The sequence below is a fragment of the Anneissia japonica genome, unplaced genomic scaffold (genome assembly GCF_011630105.1).
Source record: "Anneissia japonica isolate Jap-2015-1 unplaced genomic scaffold, ASM1163010v1 scaffold26_len2425191_cov177, whole genome shotgun sequence".
NCBI lineage: Eukaryota > Metazoa > Echinodermata > Crinoidea > Comatulida > Comatulidae > Anneissia > Anneissia japonica.
Window position 1 is genome coordinate 1854913 of NW_022685220.1, and position 22450 is coordinate 1877362.

Sequence of the window (22450 nt, forward strand, 5' to 3'; positions counted from 1 at the left end):
GTAATAGTAATAGTAATAGTAATAGTAATAGTAATAGTAATAATAGTAATAGTAATAATAGTAATAGTAATAATAGTAATAATAATAATAATAATAATAATAATAATAATAATAATAATAATAATAATAATAACAACATACAATCCTCATTTCCCGGTTAATAATTTTACCATACCCACCCCACCCCACTCCCCATATAGAAAACAATACGACATAGGGATTATCTTATTTATAATATAGGCCACACACGTGTGTTTGAAACTAAATATAAGCATTTTCATCATGGTTTTATTTATTACAAACATATTCTTTCACCATCTATACACATTGAGGCCCTTCTTTTAGGTTAAAATGATCTATCTTAAATTTGTCTTTCTTGAGTTTGGGACTATTATGTGTTTAAATAACTTAAAAGGATAAAACTAAAAAAGCCCTAAAAAGTGCGCGCCAAGCACGCAAATATTTTTGTGTTTTTAATTCTAATTTCGTTGGAAATGATGAAAACTCCCTAAAATGTGCAATTTATAGAGGAAATTGGCCTACCGTAACAAGAAATGCGCGCAAAGAATTTGAGAATTTTAGGCACTTTCAGAGGATGCATTTGTCAATGGCTGGGGAAAGATTTTCCAAAGATGGATATTTTCTCCTTGTCCCCCGGTGCTTTTAATTCTAATTTCGTTGGAATTGATCAAAACTCCCTAAAATGTGCAATTTTTAGAGGAAATTGGCCCATGTTAACAAGAAATGCGCGCGAAATTTGAGGTTTTTAGGCACTTTCAGGGGATGAAAAGGCATTCATAAAGGGGTGGGGAAGATTTTACAAAGATGGATATTTTCCCCTTGTCCAATCCAGTGGTTACGCCATTGGGCAGCATAGATCAAAGGAGTTATGACAGTTTTTGAAGTGGAGAAGGGGTTGCAGGGTGTTGTGAGTCTGGTCATTACGATATCTTCCTTTTTATTCTTGTCTTTATTTTTCTCTTCTCTTTTTCTTTCCTTTTCTTTTCCTCTTCTTTCTCTTTCCCTCCCTCTCCCCTCTTTCTTTTCTCTTATTACCCAGCCCGGTACGACGGCTTGGTCATCCCGGTAAAAACCGGCAGGGGAGAGGCAGTTTTCCTGGCTAACACGCCAATCATCCCCCCCAATGAAAAATATTTTTCTACGCCACTGGTCACAGCATGCACAGTCATTTCAAACCACCAATCACAATGATGTCCATCGCTGAGGCCTGAATTTGCATACATCACCCTATATTATACAGATATTGCCTGCTTAGAGGTGTAATATAACATTTGATATCCCCGAGGGAATTATATTTTTTCGAAGGATTATATTTCCCGATATTTCCCTACGGGGAAATATAACGTTTTCGATCCTCGTAGCGCTAGTCACGTGATGGCATTTCGACCAATCACGTACTCGTATTTACATAGGCTATGTAATATAAAAGTTTAAGATCGGCATGTAAAGTTATATTTGTGTTTAGTTCATAGTAGCCTTCGCGGTTAGTGAACATTGGAATAACAGGAAAGACTAAGCTATGTACACGGATATATATTACCTGTAGTTGTATTTTTAATAGTGTTACAGTATATTTGCTATGAACACTTACATACATTGACATAAAATTTAATTTCATATTCATAACACATACCGCCTCCACGCCTCATATATTTGGTAGAAAGAGAGGATGGGTGGATGGGTGAACGTCGTGAAAGGGTTTTTGAAATTTAACATGTGGATTCCGCTACGCTAGCCACAGCATGGTTTCAAACCACCAATCACAATCACAACTATAGATAATATGTTCAATAGAACATGAACCCAGTCATTTTTTCCAAGAAAACCACTGTGACCTTTAACCTCAACCTCTGAACACCCCATGTTTGGTAGGAGTCTGTCTAATGCAATTGGTCCAATCGTTAGTCACTGGCAATATTTGATAATTTTCACTATAGTGACTCTTGTGATTTTTTACCTATAGGTGAAGAATAGTTTTTCATGTTTAGAAGGTCCTAAGGATCATTCCTGGTAAATTCGAGCTCAATTGGGCTATATTGAAAATTTGACCCTGATGACCCCTACGTAACGACTGATGCCAGACAGGGGTGTAGGAGGTGTCACTGGTTCTTTCAATCGTTTGCCATTAGTAACATTTTAAACCTTTGACCTATGAACTTTGACATGGGGTGAAGAGTATTTTTTCGTGTTTAGAAGGTCCTAAGGATCATTCCTGGTAAATTTGAGCTCAATTGGGCTATTTTCAAAATTTAACCCCGATGACCCCTGTGACCCCTGATCTCAGACTGGGGTGTAGGAGGTGTCGCCGGTTCTTAATGACGAAATTCGATTGAATTTGGTCCAATGGTTTGCCATTAGTAGCATTTTGAAATGTTACTAGAGAGAACAAAAGAATAACCCTTTAATGACCTTTGACCGTAAATCGCTGAACACCATAAGACCCTACATTATGCCAATACATATGTGCCCAGGACAAGACTGTGCTATGATATTTGTGACAGAATTCATTTTTTTGAAAGTTTTTTACCCTAATGACCCCTATGTGACCTTTGACCCCAAGCCGTGAACACCCCATGTATCCATGTGCCATTAGTAGCGTTTTGAAATGTTGCCAGAAAAAAGATAAAAATTACCCCTTAATGACCTTTGACTCCTTATCCCTGAACACCCTATAGACCCTGCCTTATGCCAATGTAAAGGACAAGACTGTGCTACGTTATTTGTGAGACAAGTAGTCTTTTATACGATTTTTGGTTTTTTGACCCTAATCCCCTTATGTAACCTTTGACCCCAAATTGTGAACAACACATAAATGGGAGGTGGCACCGGTCCTACTGACCAAGTTTTAATTAAATCGGTCCAGTAGTTTGCCACTAGTAGCCTTTTAAAATGTTTCCAGAAAGAAAGGACTAGATACTATGTTCAATAGAACATGAACCCAGTCATTTTTTAAGAGATAACCACTGTGACCTTTAATCTCAACCTGTGAACACCCCATGTTTGGTAGAAGTCTGTCTAATGCAATTGATCCAATCGTTAATCTTGATAATTTTCACTATAGTGACCCTTGTGAATTTTTACCTATAGATGAAGAGTAGTTTTTCATGTTTAGAGGATCATTCCTGGTAAATTCGAGCTCAATTGGGCTATTTTGAAAATTTGACCCCGATGAACCCTATGTAACCACTGATGCCAGACAGGGGTGTAGGAGGTGTCACTGGTTCTTAATGGTCAAATTTGATTGAATTCGGTTCAATCGTTTGACATTAGACGTAGCATTTTAAACCTTTGACCTATGAACTTTGACATATGGGTAAAGAGTATTGTTTGTGTTTAGAAGGTCCTAAGGATCATTTCTGGTAAATTTGAACCCGATGACCCCTATGTGACCCCTGATCCCAGACTGGGGTGTAGGAGGTGTCGCCGGTTCTTAATGACGAAAATTGATTGAATTTGGTCCAATGGTTTGCCATTAGTGCGCATTTTGAAATGTTACTAGAGAGAACGAAAGAATAACCCTTTAATGACCTTTGACCATAAATCGCTGAACACCATAAAGACCCTACCTTATGCCAATACATATGTACCTAGGACAAGACTGTGTTATTTGTGACAGAAGTCTTTTATCCATTTTTTTGAAAGTGTTTTACCCTAATGACCCCTATGTGACCTTTGACCCCAAGCAGCGAACACCCCCATGTATGAGAGGTGTCACCGATTATACTGACCAGGTTTGGTTGAAATCGGCACAACCGTTTGGCACTAGTAGCGTTTTGAAATGTTGCCAGAAAAAAGATAAAAATTACCCCTTAATGACTTTTGATCCCTTATCTCTGAACAACCTATAGACCCTGCCTTATGCCAATGTATATGTACAAAGGACAAGACTGTGCTACGTTATTTGTGACACAACTAGTCTTTTATTTTTTTTACCCTAATGCCCCTTATGTGACCTTTGACCCCAAGTTGTGAACAACACATAAATGGGAGATGGCACCGGTCCTACTGACCAAGTTTTAATAAAACCGGTCCAGTAGCTTGCCACTAGTAGCCTTTTAAAATGTTGCCAGAAAGAAAGAAAGAAACTGCTAAGAAACAGAACCCAGTCAGCTGCTGCTGACTGGGTAAAGAAGGAAGAAACTGCTAAGAAACAGAACCCAGTCAGCCGCTGCTGACTGGGTAAAGAAAAAAACTGCTAGGAAACAGATCCCAGTCAGCATGCTGCTTACTGGGTAAAGAAAGATGAAACTGCTAAGAAACAGAACTCAGTCAGCTGCTGCTGACTGGGTAAAGAAAGAAATTGCTCGGAAACAGAACCCATTCAGCATGCTGCTGACTGGGTAATGATGTCCATCGCTGAAGCCTGAATTTACAGACATCACCCTATATAAGAGTTTAAGATCATGATGTACAGTACAGTATTTGGCTTTTGTTGATAGCAGAGGTTTCGAGGGTTTTTTTCAGTGACAGGACCAACTACCATATCCCTTTCAAAATCCACGCCTCATATTTAGTAGAAAGAGAGGGTGGGTGATTCGTGAAAGGGTTTTTGAAATTTAACATGTTGATTCCGCTACGCTGATTTCAAACCACCAATCACAATCACAATGATGTCCATCGCTGAAGCCTAAATTTGCATACATCACACTATATAAGAGTTTACGGTCATGATGTACAGTACAGTATTTGGTTTTTGTTGATAGCAGAGGCTTCGAGGGTTTGTGCACGTGGAAGAATAAGGGAAAACCTAGCTATATAGGCTCTAGAGTACACAGATATATACTAGTTGTTAAAGATAGTTTATTGTGTGTGTGTGTGTGTGTGTGAAATAAAAAACGTAACAGTATACTTCCCTGCACATTGCTTATGTTATATATCAAGTCAATCTTATGTATCTTTCGTTTCTCATGCATGCATTTTGGGTGATGACCACACACACGATTATACATAGCATATATCTGTCTCTTATACACATCTTAGTTTGCCACTAGTAGCCTTTTAAAATGTTGCCAGAAAGAAAGAACTAGAGATACTATGTTCAATAGAGCATGAACCCAGTCATTTTCTAAGAGATAACCACTGCTACCTTCAACCTCAACCTGTGAACACCCCATGTTTAGTAAGAGACTGTCTAATGCAATTGGTTTAGTCACTAGCAATATTTGATAATTTTCACTATAGTGACCCTTATGGTTTTTTAACCTATAGGTGAAGAGTAGTTTTTTTTATTAACATAAAATAATTGATTCGCATTAACTCCGCTTCCGATTTCTTTGACTGGTTGAAATAAAGAATAGCCCCTATCAATTGCATTTCGCTGTGATGATTGGTCAAGGAAATTTATCGATAAACTGGTTGCTAGGCAGATTGTTATCAACAAAGTTGTAAAATATAAATGTGTCAATTTTCCCTTGATTTAATAAATAGTGTATTTTATATTGGATTCCATATGATTTGTTGCTTGCTGTTTCATTTTGTAGCTGAAAGAACCTGGGTGGAAATTATTATTATTATTATTATTATATAGAGAGCTACATATATATACAGTATGTCCATATATCCAGTTAATGTTTTCCACAGCAGTGTCTTCCTGTACTCTCTGGACGACCGAAAATAACCTCTGAGGCGTATTAGGCGACCAATTACTTCTTTTTCTATTTTATTTTTTTTAAATCAGGGACAAGGATAAACGACCATACCCCCTTCTAAACCATGCCTGTTATATATTTGGTAGAAAGAGGGGGGTGAATGTGTGTTGAATAATAATACACTGTATACAACGATATTCCCTGCTGTTGGATCATTATTTTTTCCTTGTTTTCAGCACTTTAATTAATGGATGTCGACTTACTAAAATGTCAACTAATTATATCTTCCTTGTAAGGTGTACATCACCCGCCCCTGAAACTAAAAAGAAAGCACAATCTTTCTTTTACTTCTTGTACTGTACTAACCAAACCCAGAGGTGACGGAACTAGGGGGTGCTGTGTTATGGAGAGTAGTGTGTGACCGGAAATGGTCTGCAGTCAGTTGGTTGTTACATGCATGCTCCAGTGATGTTGGAGTATATAGTACAGCAATATGAAACTATTATGTAGCTAACGAATGAATAAAGTTCGGAGTTTGTCGGGTAGTGAAATGATTATTTCACATTTTAAGTGCTCCCTAAATTCATAAGTGTAAGCTAAATTACGGTGATTAATTTAATTAGCGAAGATATGGTGACAATTATTTCGAATCCCTCTTTCCAAGAGGGGATGCAAATGCTTTGTGAAAATAAGTACGCCGCGGTACTCATTTTCACAAAGAAATACACACAACTGGTTAGCTAACAATTATGTCAATGTTACATGAACATCTGAGAAGGAAGGTGCAATCACGTTGTTACCTAGCAAACGTCTGTACTGTATGGGGGAGGGGCTGCTGATGTACTGTGTAGCGGGGACGATGAGGCATATAAGACTAGGCCTAGCTAAGACAGTGGAATTATATGTGATAGAAAGTACACTTTCGGAAGAAATAAATTAAAATAAGAAAAAAAATAACTAAGAATAATTCATTTGCAGAGGTACCCTATTTAAAGTACGGTATTATAAAATGCTAACAATGCGGCTCTTAGCCCTGGCTTGGGCAAAGGCATCCATGTGCAAAGCAGTGGTGTTTGTTTATCCATAAAAGCACGCCGGGAAAGTTTGCCTTACCAAGAAAAGGTGACGTATCTAGCTTATGACGTATGCATGCTAACTAATGTAAGTGTGACGTCACCAAAAAATGAGTATTTTCTATTATAATCAAAATATAATTAACTACAAAGTTTCTGGGCGTAAATTTCCTTAATATGAATGAAGGGTTGCTCAATCTCCTTGCCATACAAATTACAGCTCCCACTGACGTCTCAGCCGAGAAATACGGGTAGCTGAAGTTTTTCTCGCAAATCTGACTACAAAACCATATCCAAATTTCACGTTCCACTTTTGACCCTGAGTTGTGCTTCGCACTCGCCGCTGAAGGCGGCGTTCCAACCCTGTGTAGAGCCTCTGCTATCAAATGAATTCCTTGGCATACAGCTGCTTAGCCTTATATACGGCGATGTATGCAAAATAGGCTCAAGATTGGACTTCACCCATCACCTTCATTTTCATTGGTCGTTCAATTTCTAATTTCCTACCAAAAGCTTTTTTCCCTCAAAATCTATGCGGACTGATAGGTAAGCACTCACTGTGCTGTAATTGGTTGTGTACGAACTCGTATAGTGTAGCACTTAGCAGGTGCAGGCGGATCGATTTAGGCTAAGCCAAAATTTGTCCAGGTCGGACCAATATTATCCAAGAACTGATTTTGGCCGGCCAAAATCATTCCTCCGGACAACTTTTAGCGGCTAAAATCGGTCCCCCGGATCAATTTTAGCCCGGACCAATTTTGGCGTGACAGGTGTCAGGCCTATCTCTGGTTACATATTTTGGGTTTCTGACACGATATTCATAACAGGAGTCAACATTTTGTGCCATTACCGAGCTCACGGGCATCAAGACGTGCGCGTGTACGCATGCTTAAATCTTTTAAAATGCTCAAAATTACTCTTTTTTAAAACTAATTAGAGCATATTTTAGCATATAAAACTTTTCAACCTGCACCGCACGCGCTTCCTGAGGGTCAAAGTACGGCGGATCACCAAACTTGTCCTTAGCGACAAGTTCAAATCTAGTGATTTATTTTGGTATTTTTCATGGGACAGTATATCCTTCAATTAATATAAAACAAGATATTAACAGAAAGTAACACAGCACGTACAGTTCCATAAATTTGTCAAAGATGATTGAATTTTAATACCATCTCAAATCATAAATACAATCTACATATAATAGAACTTGTTAATACAGCATGCAAATAAATATATATATTTATGAAACATTTATTAAACTTAGGGAAAAATTATAATTGTAAATTCCGCTGGTGCAGTAGTAATATATGTGGCAAAGACAAGCCAAACCAAGTCAATCGTAACAAAATTCAATTTTTAGTTATTAATAGTGTTCAACAGTAAAATGATTGCTATAAAATGGTAAAAGAATAATTTAAATCCGACATTTCCTTAAGAAGTTACAACCGTTTAAACATACACCTGTTTAAAGAACAATATTTGAGAAATCAGCCTTGATTTTGGGCACTTCTCAAGCAGAAACCATCACCAAATCGTTAGAAACTGTTATTTTAACATTGAAATGGGGAAAATAAAAGTTAGTTTAGTGCAATAAAATAGATTTCAAAAAAATTTGATATTCCAGCATGTTTTGGCCAATATCTCTGAAACAGGATTTGCGACGAGTGACTGGTTTGGCTTGTCCTTGCGATATATACTGTATTTTAGTAGAATACATAAGCCCTACTTATTTACCAAATGGTCCATCCCTCTGTGCTGACATACTAAGCCATAACTTCCCGCTAACCCTACCAGGGACTCTGCATTCTGAGACCCTGGCTCTAGTTGGCCATTTGGTTCGATCACCTTGCTGAACATGTCGGACACCCTATCAGAAAATTTCTGGAGCCGCCGGTGTCCTCCCTACTAAATCTCCCATTCTGAGAGTTGGTTTATAAATCAAAATTGGGCCCTGTATAGAAAATTAACACTCAGCATGTTTCTCAACAAAATATGCTAAAATAAAAATGCCAAGTTGTCTTAAAATGTCAAATTCATAAATACTTTAATAATAACATGCACTTGTTAACAGTGGAAATCTTGAGGTAAAATATATGTAGGGTAGGGTCATCAGACTGTTAAAATGATTCTATAACATAAAGTTTCAAAAGGTAATATGTAAAATTTTGGTTTATCTCTACGAATCATTAAAACAAAAATAGTATAATAGTTGATAAATTTAAGTTCCCATGTGATATATGGATACAGTAAACTGAATACTTATGAAGTAAAATAACATACTTACAACTCATTTCATCTACTTAGAAGAGTTGACCAAATACATCTAATAGAACAAACATGCACTAATGTAGTCTGGACAAAATCATTATTAGTCAGGTCACAGTGTGTTTGTTCAGGAATATTAATAAGAGTTCGAATCGTAAAAGCGATGTTACTCCATACACATAGTTTTTAACACCAAAATTGAAATATTCCTGATATGGGTTCAAAAACTGAATCCAAGGGCCTATGTGCCCCCATCTTCATTTGAAAATGAACCCCTAGCAGTACAATAGACATAAGAAAAAGCTCACCCACTAAAATAGACAACTCAGGTATCACACAGAGAGGTGCCTAACTCGATAGAATGGCTTACATATATTCTGCAGTATGATACAGAATTAATAATATACAGGTTTTGTAGACCTTTTTTTGGCCTTCAAACAATTTTCGCTGGGTTGTTTACTATATTCAAACTGAGGGTGGACGAGGGTGGAAGTCTGGGGGTGGGGATTTTCCATGTTACTGTTCTGGATCCCCACTGGTATTTAATAAAAATACTATTGCACCTGTACACTTTAATACATATCACAAATAAATAAAGTGGATCTCCCAAAAGTTGATGTCATAATTAACTCCAGCCACACATTTATCCTTATTTGCCTGTTGAAATAAATCATCCTAAAGATCACTCACATGATTGGCTAAGATACGATATATATAATTTTATTCGGTGTGCTTTTATGACGATGCAGCTCAGGAAAAAACCACTGAATTTTTACATTTGTTGTCTCAAAATGTGTAATAATTCCATAAATTCTGTCGACAATAATTAGAGAAGTACTTTAAAAAACTAATTCCAACATATGTTATCATAATTAAATGAACTATCACTTTCATTTATATTTCAAGCACCAAAAACTGATGGAACGAAGCACCAACAAAACATGAAAAATAAAATCTAAAAGGGAATGATGTTAACATAACTATAAATAACCATAATATATATTAATAAACATATTTAATAATCAACATCAAGTGTCAACTGATATACAAAAAAAATAAAAGTAAAAACTAAGGTAACAAAAAGATGGGTCTATTTCATCCCATTATTAATAATGTACACATGTATATAAAACTATTGTTCCCAACAAAAGAGTACTATATACCTAAATGGTCCATTCTATTAATTGCAATGCTATTAATAAACATTTGTTTACTGACTGCATCTTCTGATGGGCATTCGTTCACTTTAACAGCATTTCCAATCTTATTTAATTAGGCATACTAATACAATGCTTGTGCTGATTCTCATTACATAAATCTATTCAAAGTTACACTGTTAAATATGATACAATATCGTATTAATAATTGCTAAATCTTAGAACACTCTCATCATTTTCTTTCATACATACATATAATATATCATTGTTCTATACAAAGATAAATACCACAAGAAATTGCACATTGTTTCTAAATGAATATCAAAAATCTTAACAACTATTTAAATATCTAAGATCTTTCAACTTCCTACCAAACACATAAAAATTTAACTATAAGCAGATTTTAATCTGTCAGATTTTTATCTGGCCTACACAATGGACAATGTTTGATGTAAATACTGGAATTTGACATACGTACTGTGTTTTGTTATCTATTCAAAAGACTTGCCAAAACATGACATAAACAAGACGTGTGGGGGAGTGTGAGGGAGCCCAAGAAGGTCCCCAGAAATGGTCCCCTTTCAAGAACTCACAATTGGATGTGTCTATATAATACCTGACCAAACAAGTTGTGTAAATTTCCATGTTTGTTGGAAGTTGGTCAATGCTTTATGAATCAGATTATATCTGAACAAACCCTGACAAACATTTGATAGTGTGCTCCTTGCTTTACAGGAACACCATTTCACATTATTTGAGGAATTGCCACATAGCATACTATTTAAAAATTTGATGGGTTTATTTATTGCTGCCTAAAACAAATCGGCAAATTCGTACATCACCTCATCTTTCCAGTACTTTTCAGGAAATAAACATAAACTTAAAATGTCGCCATCCACAATACACACATTTGATTTTTTGTAGGCGACTCCTGGTACTATAAAAACACTAACTATACACCTACTATATGAAACTGTTAAATTTTTATGTTGGTAAAACCGTCAGTTAGGCCGAAATGAAGTCCCAGCTTTCAGTGCACAAGTTTGTGTCATCGGGGCAGATGCATGACAGCTCACCCTACTGTCATTTTTATTTAGGCCCAAATTCTAAGAGTGTAGTCCCAGCTTCCAGTACACAGAGCTGTGCCATCTGGGGAGATGCACAGACAGCTTACCCTATTCTCATGACCGTTCAACATTGCTAGCCTGGTGGCTTTCAGCGTGTCCCAGATGTTGACCGAATAATCGTTATAGCCAGCGAATAATAAACGACCTGTGAAATAATTAGATAAAAATCTAGCAAACACAATTTAATAAAATATACATCACAGCAAAGAATTTACCATGTAAGAGACATGAATCAAAAACAACCAATATAGGTCCAGAATTTGTGTTGAGGGATAATAAGCCACAGGTTTATGTAAATATTAAACGTAGACCCATTGGTATGCATAAACAATAGACTGACTTTATTTTTGTTATTGATTAATTTTGCTTCATTGTAATAATTTCACTAATGCAGTAATTTCAAAGCCTGTCTAATGTCAATGTAGGCCTTACACAAGTTCATTATTTAATAGTTTTTATACCTTCTCAAATACTTAGATTGTGGATTTCACTCAAACAAAACTTCCATGCATATTTGTTTAATATGTATTTTGACATTCACTCAAAATGTTAAATTATAAAGCTGAATATGATGATTAAATAGATGCAAAATTCCTCGCGATTTGAGAGCTTGAGAAACAAATACTGGTTTTTTTTAAGAGGTTTGTTAGAGGGCTCCCTTCACTTAAGGATTGCATAATGTGTTGTATGCTCATGACGGATGCAATTCGAGCAGTACTTTATACTGATATTTAATTAACAGTTTATTAATTTCTGGTAACAAACAATATACTACCGACGACAACAACAATGACAACATGAATAAGAACGTGAGCAAAAAAAAAATAGCCTCCCCAGAGCTATGCTTTAAAGCTTTAAAACTGTTTGATTACTCACCACTGAGTGAAAAGTCCAATGACGTTGCACCAAAGATAATGCTTTCTTTGCCGTAGCAATTGATCTCTCTATCAGCACGTAAATCATATAAACGGCACTATTAATAAAACAAACAAAAACTTGGTAAAATGAATGTGTTACTTTAACTGAGATGAAATAAGATTGCTATTATTATACAAAATGTGTAAAAACAAAAAATAATAATGATATATATAACACAATTGAACAAGACAATAGACAATGAAGAAAAAAACATGGTGTTTCACTTGAATAATTGGGTACATTTTGAGTTGAAGACCATCTTGTTTATTAGGTTTGTGACACCCAAACGAAAGGAAGCAAGATGTATTTTATATGTTTTTATATATTTTATCTTATTGCTGTTGGCCAGGGGTTTAGAGATGTCACTTGTTGTGTTGGGCTTTAGCCCACGTCATTTTTTTTTTTAAATAAATAAATAAATACCTTTCTTTAAAAAAGCAACATGTAAGCTTGGAAATGAATTGTCACCTTGGGCGAAGGGACCCCAAGCTTCTTTGATAGGGCCCATGTTCTCTATCAGATTTTTCAAAATCATGGAGTGAGTATCGTGCACATGTACACAGACGACACCTCAGTCTACTAATACACTGTCACAGAGATGCTACATAACTTAAACAGGGAAGGTAATTTATAACAATAATTATAAACAGATCGTGAGTATAAACAACTGACCGTAGCATCATCTGAGGCTGTAGCAAATGCATCTCCACTAGGGAAGAAACGGATTGCATTGATGTCCGACTGGTGTCCCTCAAACGACTGTACGCACTGACCATTCCTCATATCCCAAACTAATGCTTGCTTGTCACAGCCCTATGTCAAATAAATTATGTCAAATTATCAGTATTTATTTAGCAGCACATTACAAACTACATGGTTACATTGAATATCTTGAACAAAAAGCAATTATTTTTAGAGAATGAATATGAGTGAATCATAATTTTAATACCATATAAAATAGTATCAATTGAATCAATTGTTGAAAGTCTTCAATAATCCATAAAAATGAATACATACACAGATTACAATAAAATAATAAATCAGAAATTGTTACCAAGCCAATTCAAACACACATTAAAGATGTGTGTTTAAATTGTTACCAAGCCAATTCAAACACACATTAAAGATGTATTGTCACATGCTAAATACCAAAAAAATCATAAAAATATTTTTTGAAATTTACTTGCCCATTTTGAAGTAAAATAAAAGTTATCAACTTGAACACAGAAATTAGTGTATTAAAAAATGTCTACCCATCAGTTTACAGCGAAAAATAAAAGAAACACTTCCAGTCACTGGAAGTGTTTTATTGTTTTTATTATAATTTTTTGGTTTAAAAATCAGGGTACACATTTTTTAAGTTCAATAATTTTTATGCACAAGTTAATAATTTGTATGCTATTGCAATATGAGCAAGTTTATTCAAAATTATTTTTTTATGATTTTTTGACATTAGCAAGGGACAATACATCTTTAAACTGTAAATAATTCACTATTAGAAATAATACTCATATATCCTACCACCCATGCATACATACAGCATATCTCTTCCCTCCATCCATAACCATAAAGTACCCTAAATGCTTGAATAAGCCCCGCGGCTCTTATAAAATTTTTGGAGGCTTCAGTGCGGCGCTTATTTGAGAGCGGCACTTATGGAAAAATATTTACGCAGCGCTTTCCATGACCGTTCCCATGTAACCTATTTCACGTATTCCAGTAGCTCAGTAGGTCTATCATAGGTCCTAATGCATCGTAGACAAATTTTTATAAAGAAATTCTTGTTTCTTCATTGTGTTATTTACTCATTTTAACACTGTATATGTTGTATTTAAAACCCTGTTTCTCAAAGTGTTCACACAGGGTAATGTATACTCTCGATGAAGCGCTTATTCAAGAGCGGCGTTTAACGAAAAAAATCATGTTTGGTGTGGCGCTTATTTGAGACCGCTTATTCAAGCATTTACGCTAAATATTACATTTAAGATATGAAGACAATAACATCAAATGGACCCTGCACTTATGAAATGGCCAAATATCATTTTTTAAATGATTTCTAAATAAAATAATCCATTTATCTTTTTATTCATGAAAATAAACAATATTATACATTAAATGAAATATTTTGTATATCTCCCTAAAAATCAAATAATACTTACACCAGATACAAAAGTATGGCAGGCCTCTGAGGGTGAAAGGTCAAGTGACATGACATCAGCATCATGACCATGGAAACTCTGCAACAGCTGACCACTTTCAACATCCCACAATGCACAGGTACTATCACCACTTCCTGTAAGTATCTGATATCAAACATGGCAAATAATTGTTATTTTGTTATTTGTAATGCCTTATCTTTTTCTTTTTAGGTGGCTCTATGATGTATAGTAAATATTCAGCTTAACTTAACTATATACAATTTTACTTGGTAAATGGTTGAATTTAAAGTAGAGTGGCAAAATCTTGATCAATAAAGGTTTTATTTTTCTCACCTGTTGATCTGAATTTGTGAAAGTACAACAAGATACATAGCTGGTATGCATAGCAACGGCTCTCTTTTTACTTGACAGATCTTCTTCTTGGTTCAACATGTATACACAACATTTATTATCAAGTCCCCTGAAGGAAACACAATCAATTTATGTTATAAGTCTGTTTCAGAGTACAAATACTAAGTACAGTAACATGTCCCAATTACATACCCCTCTGTCCAAACAGAGTTTGTATGAGAAAATTCGTAATTCAGAGAGTTCAAATTTTAATAGCATCGCAGTGTGGTGAAACTAGTGTTATTATTCTCTTCATAAAGATCGCGAATCCAAGCGAATAGCGACCCCAATTAACAAAAAAGTGAGATTTACTATACATTTCTTCTCAACAAGCATGCACAGCTCAAATGTAATATATCTTGGCTGAAAACGAATGATAACAATTGCTTTAAACTTATTTTTATGTCACTTAATTGGTTTAAATGTTTTCTATCTTACCTGATGCAACACTTTATATTATTTTGAAGGCTATTAAATACAATTTTAGTGTTTTTGTAGTTAAAAACGGTCGTTCGTAATGACGTCATCGCCACAAATTGGGTTTGTAAAATCAAGAGTTCGTAAATGGGAGGTTCGTAATTGGGAGATGTTACTGTATATAGCTTACTAGTACATAAAGATTCCAATAAACTGCCAAGTACTCACCCACAAGCAACCATAGTTCCAGAAGGTGCATAAGAACAAGCCATAACCCACGTTGTTGGCATGGTGATGCTGTGTTCCTGTAGATGAGTATGAACATTGTTAGTAACCAGAATTTGAATTATAATACACATTGCTATTTGTCATCATCATCATCATCATCACTAAAAACTATTGCTGTTATCATCATCATTGTTCAATGACGTCACCACCCTACCACACCATCATCGTCATAATTCCCAATATCATATCATCTTTATTCTACACTCATCACTATTACCAACACATACCACAAATTATCATCAACATCAACATCACTTTTACAGTAACATCATTACCATCTGTTTAACTAAACAAATCTGACATTATCATTACCCATACACCTCCCTCAATATTATCATGCATTGGCTGTCATATCCATTCATCCAACAGTTCACACTGACAATAATATTTTCAAAATATAGTTGATGTTTTACCCGATTAGTGGTGAATGCATCCCAAACTATCACCTTTCCATCTTGGGATGAGCTGACCAAATGTCGTTTATCCCTCGCCCACTCCATGCAAAGCACTTTTCCTTGATGTCCTTTAAGGATGCGCCTAGGTTTCATACTCAGCTGAGGGAGTGCTTCAAGCTTCTCAGCTACCACCATCACTGAATAAAGAAAATGAAATATACATTTTGTAATTAATAAATAATAATAATAAAATAGCACTTGTAATGCGCCATCTATCTAGCATGCTATTCCGAGGCGCAGTGACCTTTGACAAAAAGAAAAATTATTATACTAATTTAATATATTGATTTGTTGGTAAAGCAAAGCAGTGAGGCAAAATTTCACAAATTTACTAGTCAAACAGTATTATGTTTGTTATAATTACAATTATAAATAAATTAACTGACGAAATTTTAAATACAATTTATCAATTATCCTTACCATTTCCCTTTTTCTTTCTTTCCTATACTTATATCTACTCCCTTCTTGTTTCTTTCCTTTCATTACTGTACCATGTCCTTTTTTGTTTCTCTATGTACTTTCTTTCTATTCTTTTCCTTTCTTTCCTTTACTCAGATTATTATTTTTTTTTAATTTCTTCTTAATCTTTAACTTTTTATTTACAGTATTAAGCAATTAGCGTCAAGTTTTCTGGGTTTGTTTTAAAAGAGAACATAATAGTAACCTCAGGCTAGATACCTTGGGGTTGTGGGTTCGATTCCCACACGAATCATTTACGATTTTTTTTTGCTAGTATTTGGGGAAGTAGTGAGTATTCGGTACAATAACATGTCAGGTAAGGCAAAACATCAGTCATATGATGTTTTCCTGACACAAAACTCGCATCCAAATAAACTATTATAATTTATGATTCACAAAAGTTTTATGCCGCAAATAATTTTCAGGTCACACTTTCTAATCACTGAATTACACCAAAAATTAATTTAAACTTTTTTAAAGATGATAATGAACAACAAACAGCAAGAATTGTCAGTAATTCAAGGCCTAAACTCGCAGACGACGATGCAATGTAGATCTAGGCCCTAAGCCTAAATGGGGAATCTCCACAAATTGCAACATGTTTGTGAAAAGTTAACAACATCAGAATATTTTAAAAATTGTATTTTCAATTACTTGGTGGATTATATTAAATGTGTATAAACTTAAAAGAAATTCAATTATTGAATCAATATTCTGACCTTAAATTCCGATGTTCAGCTCGAAAAATGATTGTAAATTCTACAGTAGGCTTATTCTAACCTACTCAGTAAGTGTACTGATTAGGGAGGTTCTGATCACCACTGCTTGTGATTGCAAATGTTCAACCACTGCGCAGTGTATACTAAGAAGTTAAAATAGAAACTTAATTTTCGTACCATGACATACCACAATCTTCAGTCATCATCAATCAATGTGTTTGAATATTAGGCCTACAGGAAAATAATTTATTAAATAAAACACATGTTTCGATAAACATTGTTCATTGTAGGATTCTTTAATACCATATAAAATTTAGGAATATCGTGTGACTACTGTAAATGTGTGTAAACTTGTCTCTCTCTAACAGTGCATGTGATGGCCAGCAGCTGAGGTTGCAGGCTTATGGCGCCTAGCCTAGGCCCCGTAAGGTACAACAAATTGTGAGATGCACTCTTTGCTCATACCACAGACAATAAAACAAGGGCTAAGTCATTTAAACAGAAAACCAAATGTCAATTGGGCTAGTCATTTCTTGATCCTTATATTTCATACAGAATAAACAAAAAATTAAACTATAAAAAGTTTTAAACTAAGATCTCCTTCAACTTAATTAAATACCGTATCCCCTCCTCCCAACTTTTGCCAACACTGGTTGGTAAGGTGAAACTTCCACATATTATTATATATACCGTTTTAGAAAAATTTCCATAATGTATTTAAATTCCATATTTTATATGATAAATGTTTTACTATAGAAAATGTATATTAATGTTAACATTTTTATTGTCTTTTTTTTTTTGTGAATTGTATTTTTTGGACAGAGTGTTTTGGGAGATCAACTTAGATAGTGATTTTAGTACACTATCTGGAATCCCATCTCTCATTGTTGTTCGCATCCCCCACCCTCTCTCTTATGGTTGTCTTTTTCCTTTGTACTATTGGGAAGAGATAAATGAAATGAAATTACATCTTATACTCTCCAAATCTACGTCGAATATAATCAGAAAATAATGAAGGTAACACATTGTATATCGTTATGTAGAACCTAACAAAATAAGATCTGATGAATATATAATTAAAAATAAACTATTAAATATGGGTGAACATACTATTGGAGACTCTGGACAATTAAAAAACTAGGCTAATCTATTGCATTTAATAAGGCACAGAATAAAGAAATCAGTCAAAATTAATGAAAAAATTGAAAATTTAAAGGTTCCTTTGTTAATATTTCTATCAATTTCACAATTCATATATTTTAACTCATTTTCCAATCAACAACATTTTGAAAAAGAAAGTAATTAGATAGATTGGTTACGTCAATGAAGAAACCCATATTAATAATATGGCTATACCGTGGAGACTAGATTGGCTATCCAGTGGCACTATTCAAAAGTATACAGTACTGAAAGACACTATATTCTGTTAAGATTGCAAAACATAAGAAAATTAGGCTTATTTTATACTTCAACATATTTCTTTTGTGCTAATGATGAACTGAATGAAATGTGCAATTGTGCTCATACTGTGGATATAGTATAACATCAGTTACTGATTTATATAAAAGTAGTTTTAAAGCTTACCATAATTTAACTGTTCCCTGGTTGTATTTAGGAGTTTTGGCCAATGATACACTAACAATGTGTTAGCTTTCATAAGAAAGGATGGCATAATTAATTTTACCTTTTTGCTGATATTGTGTAACATTTACATACCTGCCGACATTTGAATATCAAAAATAGGAACGCTATTCATTGGTACCACGCCTCCCCCGGCATGCCCCCACCCCAAACAATTGTAAGATGGTAATTATATCCTAATTCCTGTACAGTTGCTTTAAATAAAACAAGAGTTACTTAATTTCAAATGTACTGTTTATTTACCTCACAACCAACACAAATATTTAAGTTACATTTTAATCAGTAGGCATACAGACGTCACCATGAAGGACACAGTATGTTGCTTGTTTCACTAATCTTATCGGAGTCATAACGTCATTATTTAGACAAATGACACTTACTGTAATATCTCTGTTCAACTTCATGCTAGCTCGATGCTTGGTCTTGTTTTTTTCAACAATAGAGAAAACTCTCTCAGTCACTACTGGACTGCTATGAAATATTACTGTAGTTCCCCGGTATAATCCTACCCCCGACTTTACACTCAACTTCACGTACAGGGTCTGAAGGTATAAATTGGGTGAGTAGGCCTAGGCCTAGGTCGGTAAATTTAACAAATGCTCACAAAGAATAAAGGAATTGTCTCCGAATTATGCCGACTTGAAACTTAGAACAGGTATTGGTCGCCGTAAACTGCGGCTAAATATAGACAACACTGCGGTCCGTCCCTGAAAAGACCCACCCAGTTGGCTGATCAGATCGTTAATTCACAGTGGGAAGACTTGTGTGTTCCCACAGATATTCGTTGCTAAAAATAACTTGTTACATCATGCAAGAAAACAAGTTTAGGCAAAGGCCGGCCTAGCGCGATGTAAGACCAAGATATGGCCTAGGTACTGTAGCTAGGCGCCTAGGCCTACTAAACTACAATTAGGTGTTCTCTGCTTGGTGCTCAAGACTGATTTCTTCACTGGAATATTGTTTTTGATAGGTTATTGAATCGTAGGTCAATCGTTGAAATGCATCTACCACCTTGCAAAACGATCGTCATTTTTGTTCTGTTCATGCACAAGGGAATCCCTGGGTATAATTCCACCCCTCAAAATCAGGCCAATTTCGCGTTCATGCGGATGGGATTGTACCCAGGGAACTACGGACTAATATTACTTCAAATTATCACTTCTTACAAATACAATGTAATTTTTATTTTATTTTTTTTTAAATTCTTAAAATAAGGACGTCCTGATTTTTTGGTGTTTTTGACATCGGAAAGCGGGACGATCCTGATTAAATCGGGACGGTTGCAGGTATGCATTTAACCTGACCTATGTGAAAGTATACTGTAATACTCCATTATTTTTTGTAACTAATAATTAGAGTGTTATTATGAAATAATATTATTATATATTATAATATTATGAATAATTAAATGCAAGAACGTGACAGGGGGTACGTTAGTGAGGTAATAGGTAGCTAGATACAAAACCGAAAGAGGGCGCTATAGATCGGCAATACAAACATCACGATAGAAAATAGTGCCCCGACGAAGATAAGATATCCAATATATTAATTAGGTATTTCGCAGAAGTATACAACAATTTGACCGAATTACTTCCAGATAACACTCCAGAAATGATTTCTGGACCAAGTTATTGGCTTTTTAAGCGCGCAAATCGATTTAGTTGAAGTTTTTTTTAGTACAACCAATGTTTCGTCGATTTTCAATAATAAAAGGAAACCGTTGCTAGTTTTTTGGTTAACATGTTTGTTTTCTTCAGTTTTTAAACTATAAAGATAAGTAAGCTTTAAATAATATTTGTGTGCATATTAATTGAAATAGATGGCATAAAAATTCTATTGTCTTATCACGTACCGCAGCTAGGCTCGTACGAATAGAGGGCACCCTCGTTAATTTGCAGCGCGGGGTAAACGATGTTTTTCTCGCTGGCCACTGTGTTGTCTGAGGCCTGCAATTAGGCTAAGAGTTATGCGATTCAATATAATTTATTATACGTAGAATCTATAAGTTGATAAAAATTATTAAATCTAATATAAAATATATATACTAAAATTATAATCGTTAGTAATTGTCAAGTATTATTTTAATATAGCCTAAAATGCTACATAATTATACTGTAAGGGACACACTTCTTGTATAATGAAAACAATAGGAATTAACTCCAGCAAAAAACATATTTAAAATAGCAATATCTCCGCTAATATTGGTCCGATTTACATAATTTTTGCTTTAAAATTCTTCATTCAGTTAGGTCCTTCTATTAAAAATAAATAAAAAAATATTTGGGACATTTCAATTTTTTTTGTTTCTAGCTATGTAGGCCAGGCCTACTAGCTAGCTAGCTCTGCCTAGTAGTAGTAGGGCCTAGGCCCCTAGTAGTAGTAGTACATGTAGGGACAGGCCACTACTAACTAGCTAGCTAGGCCAGCCAAGATATTGCCTTAAATTCGTCCCTAGTAAATCACCATTTATTTAAACGGCATTACACATACATTCTATATCATTTAGTTTCTTCCTTTCCTCTTCCAATTTAGTCTTTAAGGACTCTGCTTCTCTAGCAAGGACTGTTAAACCTTCATCTCTTCCTCCTCCGTGAACAGCCATTTTCCCTGTTTGATGTTTATGATGATCGCCTCATCAAAGAGGGAGTAAACATTTCGTATTGCGTGAGAAGGCGAATCAGATTGTAGGTTTGCGTCAACTCCGCAGATAATGCGTCAATATTTAAAACAACTTGATGAAGTCCACTGCGTCGACCAAGCTGAAAAACAAAATTATATAACTCTTTGAAAAACTACCAGTGGCGTCGAGAGCCAGTAAGGGCCCCGGGGCAACACCTCACATGGCCCCCACCCTTCACTTGGGACCCCCACTCGGCCGTTCCCCAACCAATGCAGATTCCCGACCACAAAGAAAGTCTATATGCAAGACAGTGGCATCCCCCCTCCCGGATCTGTATGACCACAGACAGAGATTTCATGACGGTGAAGCACATATGGATTGAGGGTGGGGGGCATCTAGTTTGGAACGGGAGAGCATTGGGTGGACTATTCTCCTGGGGGATTATTCATCCTAGTAAAAAATTACAGAAAGACTGAGAGACGCCCATAAAACCATAATGTAGAGTTTGTTCTGACAACAAAAGTTTTCATCCTGGCTTGGGCTCGGGCCCTATGGAGATTTTGTTCTTACCCCGATCTTGGTCCGATCCCCCAGTAGACCCGGGCCACGGGGCAGCGACCCCTCTCCCTGACCCCCTCTCGACGCCACTGAAAACTACCGGTTGGTTGAATTCGTTATAAAAGAAAGAAAGAAAGAAAAAGAAACGAACAATGGTCAAACAAAAACAACGATAATTAAAAAAAAAAACATTTTAGTCCATTATCATGCAGTAGAACTAATGTAGCTAATAAAAATAAAATATAACAGTGGTTCCCAACCTAACCTTTTTGTATTCGCGAACCCCTAGGGACATGTCAAAAGTCTTCACCTACCCCTATATGTCTAAGTATTATTTATTGTCAATTTTCCAACAATAAGACTATAGGTAGAAGATGATTCGCCACAAACAAAAGTGGTGATCCAATGTAATTAATAGGACTCCACGACCCACGGTTAGGGCTGAGGTAAGAAACTTTTATGTCTGACACTTCTACATGGCTGGACATGGCACTGTCAGACTCAAGATTTGAATGTAATTTAGGCCTACTAGGAGTTTACTTTTACAGTGGTGGATCCTGGAATTCGAAATGGAAGGGGTCAGAAAGTCACTGAG

General features: G+C 35.4%; 1 protein-coding gene across 1 annotated transcript; it reads right to left on the minus strand.

Moving 5' to 3' along the window:
- Positions 1-7819: 7819 nt before the first annotated feature.
- Positions 7820-21322, minus strand: LOC117109158 (guanine nucleotide-binding protein subunit beta-5-like). The gene is made up of 8 exons (XM_033251414.1): positions 21168-21322; positions 15817-15995; positions 15344-15420; positions 14642-14768; positions 14309-14452; positions 12822-12962; positions 12108-12204; positions 7820-11376 (listed from the first exon to the last, which is right to left on the minus strand). The coding sequence occupies exons 1-8, from the start codon at positions 21277-21279 to the stop codon at positions 11198-11200; spliced, it is 1056 nt and encodes a 351-aa protein (XP_033107305.1). The 5' UTR covers positions 21280-21322; the 3' UTR covers positions 7820-11197.
- Between the last annotated feature and the right edge of the window lie 1128 nt (positions 21323-22450).